The 4,297-nt window shown below is 39.4% G+C and overlaps 1 protein-coding gene across 1 annotated transcript; it reads right to left on the bottom strand.

Annotated features, from left to right (window-relative positions):
- Window positions 1-258: 258 nt before the first annotated feature.
- On the bottom strand, window positions 259-1,229 carry LOC146384386 (C-C motif chemokine 4-like). Its single transcript, XM_084932619.1, has 3 exons — window positions 1,026-1,229; window positions 806-932; window positions 259-670 (listed from the first exon to the last, which is right to left on the bottom strand). Exons 1-3 carry the CDS (start codon window positions 1,156-1,158, stop codon window positions 574-576), a joined length of 357 nt encoding a protein of 118 aa, XP_084788745.1. The 5' UTR covers window positions 1,159-1,229; the 3' UTR covers window positions 259-573.
- Between the last annotated feature and the right edge of the window lie 3,068 nt (window positions 1,230-4,297).

The following is a 4,297-nucleotide window of genomic DNA, read 5'->3' as shown; positions in this document are numbered from 1 at the left end:
CAGCACATGCAACCATCTTTTCATAGAAGTTGCTCTCGCGTCTGCTGGTGACACTACTCAAACCTGCTGAAACGTGGGCTTGTTTTAAAAATACACCAAGGCAGAAGTGGTGCTGCACCAACCTGTTTTAAAAGGTAATTCAGTTCTAGATTTTGCTGTTTCTCTGGTTATTATCTCTGAATACCTTTTATCATTTTTACAGATTCAAAGAGTTGTTCAAATGAAAACAAGAGACTGAGAAACACTGGATGACAGTTTTTTAAGATCTGTATTTAATGAGTTTATAAAGATCTTTTTACAGCTTTGAGCTTGAGGCAGCAGAGTAAAAAGCACTTTTGTATTATTATTTCTTTACAGTTCTTGCCCTGCACAAAACATACCTAACACACATCTGATCACTCACATAAACGTCTAACAGTCTTTTCAGAGAACTTGCATAAATTTTTTTGTTTATTTTTAAGCCAGTTTTATGAAAATACAAATACGAAGCAAAGCCATAAGGCCTTAAAAAAGCAGTCAATTATTAACTAAAGCCGATAGCCGATAGCTGATAGCTGAAGATCTTGGTGGTGGCTAGCTGCTGCCTTCAGTGTTGTGGAGCCGATACATGTCCTGAGCCCACTGGAAGCTCTGAGTGTAGCAGATCTTTTTTCCTCTGACAGTGTGGACTCTGCAAAACATGCACACAAAAATCGTTTTATTCACACTGCTTTGATTGAGTTCTTGCAGAAGGCCTGTCTAAACTTCACATATCCATTTTTATACTTTATTCATGACCAGTCCTGTTTGAAAATATCAAACTTACATGTATGCCTTCTTGGGACAGGAGCTGTGCGTCTGGGTGATGAAGGACACCAACTTCACCGGTATTGCATTTATTTTAAAGTTGAAGCAGCAGGTTCCAGGAGCTGTGCTGAACTTTACGCCTTTCGCTGAGAGCAAGGTAAAAGACTAAAGTCAGTATCAACATGTCAGCTGTAAATTTACAAACAAATGCAAGGAGTCATAAAGGAATAAACACTCACGGATGGCATCACAGCAGCAGGCTGCAAGCAGCAGCAGTCCCAGAGAGAAGCAGAGAGTCTTCATGATGCTGAGAGGAGGGATGAGGAGGATCTTCTTCGTCGTGTTTTTATCTGATGTTGACCAGCCGTGCATCCAATATAAATCCTATGCCTTTTCTATCTCTGTGATGTCAACCTTTCCGCCCCAAACTCAGAAATCCCCGACACGAAAGCACACTCAAACCACCGCTCGTGCAACTGCGGAAGAAAGTTAGAGTAAGGGGACATTTGACAGATTAGAATCAGCGGAAGTGGGGGAGAGTGTAATCAGTGTTTATATCTGTACAGGTTACCTCTAGTTTTCAGGTTCTTTTACGGGGTTTTAGTAGACAAAGGAAACTGATGCAATCATGCCTGACATTTTGTGTGTGGTTTTCACAAAATTAGTTGTGTTTCCCCAAGCAGATGGGGAATAGACTGACTCACAACCCAAATGCAGAATTGTAAGTCCTTGAGTACCCATCACTAGGCCCGGCTGGAGGTCAAAAAACTCCTGCTGCTTCTACCACAAAGCTTAAAATTTGAGATGTATTATGCTTATCACAATTAGTCAGCATGTACTGATCTTACTGAACCTGATAAAAACTTACTTAACTGTAGTTGTACCAAATTTAGAGCTACACAAGTGAAAGTGGGCAACTGACTGTTCCACTGAAATTCTGAGGAAAAAGAAAGAAAGAAAATTATTTGATTGCCGGCTAAATTTGTAGGTTTGCTTGAAATGAAAAGTCTCTGATTTTTATGATAGTTTCATCTTAATGGAGAGAGACAATTAACTGAAAATAAAAAAACACACACATCACAAAAAAGTTCTAAACTGGTTTGCATGACATTGAGAGAAATTTGAGTATTTGATCCTTTACAGCCCAGCCACAATTCTGACTCCCACAGACTGGCTCTGTGCACATGTAGGAGAGGTCATGAGGTCAAGAGGTCTATATTAATGAATTTACTGGCTAATAGTGAGTGGCTATGGGCTGTGTCCTTATTCACCTCTGTGCAGTTCAAAGGGGATAGTTATGTAAAAAATCCCTTCATGGACAGATTTTGTGAATTTTGTTACCAAGCTTTAAACTTTATCATTTCTGCTGTAAAGGTGGTTATTTCCATTTGCAAGTCTTTGGCGACTGAATCATAGAAACAACCTCGTGTAATTACTCAGGGCAGTGCAGTCTGAATGAAGCATTGGCTTCATTTCCAGCTCCGGTGATTGTGCTGCTAGATACTGTTAACATTGCTGACATAGGGAGGGAAATATACGTTAAGGTTATGTACACAGAGCCTATAATATCGGCTAGAAATTAACTGCAGAACAAGAAACAGTAAATGAGGCTTCAGAGGTCAAATCTCTGTGTCCTTGGAGCTGAATTTATTGTAACTGTGGATTAGACTGTCTCGGTCCTACGGGCAGAAATATTTGGTTTGGATTTCTACTTCAGTGATGTTGCCACAGAGAACTGGAAAAAACAACACTCGAGAGTTTTCTAAGAAACTGTGCTGTTTTTACTGTGCAGTTCCACCACATTTTCACTTTGTACTCTGTAGGCAGAGAGCTTTGAAGTTTTCATAACGTGACTATTTTCAGATATAGAACCTCTTTTCTGTTGGGTAAACTAGCCCTCAAACCGTTCTATCTCCTTGTGTAAAAAGTCAAAGTTCAGGGTTTCTTAGCTAAAAAATTTCATCCAAGGGCTTACAAACAAAGAATAGCAGCTAAAGTTTCTGCCTCCTCCAGGGTAAACTACGTTACAAGCACAACGTGACTCAGTTCTCATCTCTATGCAAATGTTTCGTGGTGCAGACTGAAGTGATGGAGATTTCATGATGTTCCCAAGATCTTATCAGTGCTGCTTTTAGATGTGTACAAAACCCAGGTTACAGATGCACCCGTAACCTATTTAGATGCATTTCATGCACCTACTTTCAACCATGCCAGTATGCAGACCTCAATTTAAGAAACACGTGTTGCCATTAAACACATGCATGTGACACAAAAAACGTACTGTGAAAAAGAAAATGTATAGTGTTTTCATGACATGTAGACAAAATACATACGCATCAACAGTTTGAAACCACTGTTTTCTATTTTCTTGTCCAGATATACAGCTAGCTGAAGAATTTTGTTTGTTTTTGAGATGAAAGAGTGACTTAAATGTCATTGCTTTCTGATGCATCACTTGTACTTATTATAGAAAGGGCAAAGGATTCTTAGAGGGAACCCCACAACAGAAAAGCAGAGGATGGATGAGTAAAATTCATCTAGTGCAGTGACAGTAGAGACTTACAAAAATGCACCTGAGGGTGTTCCCTGTTGTGAAAGGTGTTTTTTGTATGTATGTATTATTCCTTTGAATGACAATGCCCCCTCTGATTCCCTTATCAAATCTCATTGGCTCCACTTTGATAGTCACCACCATCTCTTAGCAGCATATGAACCACATTACATTCATGCAACCTTTTGTGCAGATCAGAGAAGTTTCCCGCATTCAGATAATGCCTTTGTAAACATCGTAATATGTCACATTGTGCACATTCACCTTCAACTGCTTCTATTGACACATTTTCATAACCAGCATACTGATGAATTCCAAAACAAAGGCCACAGCATGAAAACACTTTTACATTCACTGTCAGATGGAGTCGTTCAGCTTTGTGAAATGAAACTTTAATGAAGAATAAAGCGAAATAATACAAGGTGATACAAATGCTTATATAAATGGCATAGTGAAAGTAACTGATAAACCTGGATACATGTTTTTATGTATCGTTTGTATTATTTTCATCTGAACCTGAAAATAATCAAAAATATTTGAAATAGTTTTTAACAATCACTCTCAGAGATTAGAGCCAGGATAACAAGGGTCTTTGTAAGGAGAGGGAGAGATACCACAGTGGATCAGACAGTGAGAGTTTAAGTCTGGTGGTGTTTCCAGACCCAGAGCTGAACACCTGATGTGAGTCAACTGCACACCGACTGAGGGCAAGCAGTGATCCATTCTTCAGAGATGTGCTCCAACAGTGATGTAGATCTTTGTGGAGAAGAATTCACACTGCAGCAGGATATTGAAGCCAAACACACCTCAAAGCTTTGGAGATCTGAAAGAAAGCCTAAGAGTGCTGACTAACATAAACTTTGCTCATCAAATTAAGCTCTTTGAGACACTGTCACATCAACCTGGGTCAACATGGCTTAAGGGGAGGTAGGCGGTGTAGAATACTATATGGACAAAAGT

Source organism: Perissodus microlepis, chromosome 7, assembly GCF_051167445.1.
Source record: "Perissodus microlepis isolate ML-2025 ecotype Zambia chromosome 7, ASM5116744v1, whole genome shotgun sequence".
Taxonomy (NCBI): Eukaryota; Metazoa; Chordata; class Actinopteri; order Cichliformes; family Cichlidae; genus Perissodus; species Perissodus microlepis.
Note: the sequence above shows the minus strand (reverse complement) of the source record. Positions and strands in the feature narration are given on the sequence as shown.

Excerpts from the sequence above, each read along its gene's own strand:
- LOC146384386 (XM_084932619.1), bottom strand. The coding sequence starts at position 1,158 with ATGCACGGCTGGTCAACATCAGATAAAAACACGACGAAGAAGATCCTC. Across the intron at positions 933-1,025 it reads CTGCTGCTGTGATGCCATCC|CGAAAGGCGTAAAGTTCAGC; the intron begins GTGAGTGTTTAT and ends CCTTGCTCTCAG. Across the intron at positions 671-805 it reads TGTCCCAAGAAGGCATACAT|AGTCCACACTGTCAGAGGAA; the intron begins GTAAGTTTGATA and ends CATGTTTTGCAG.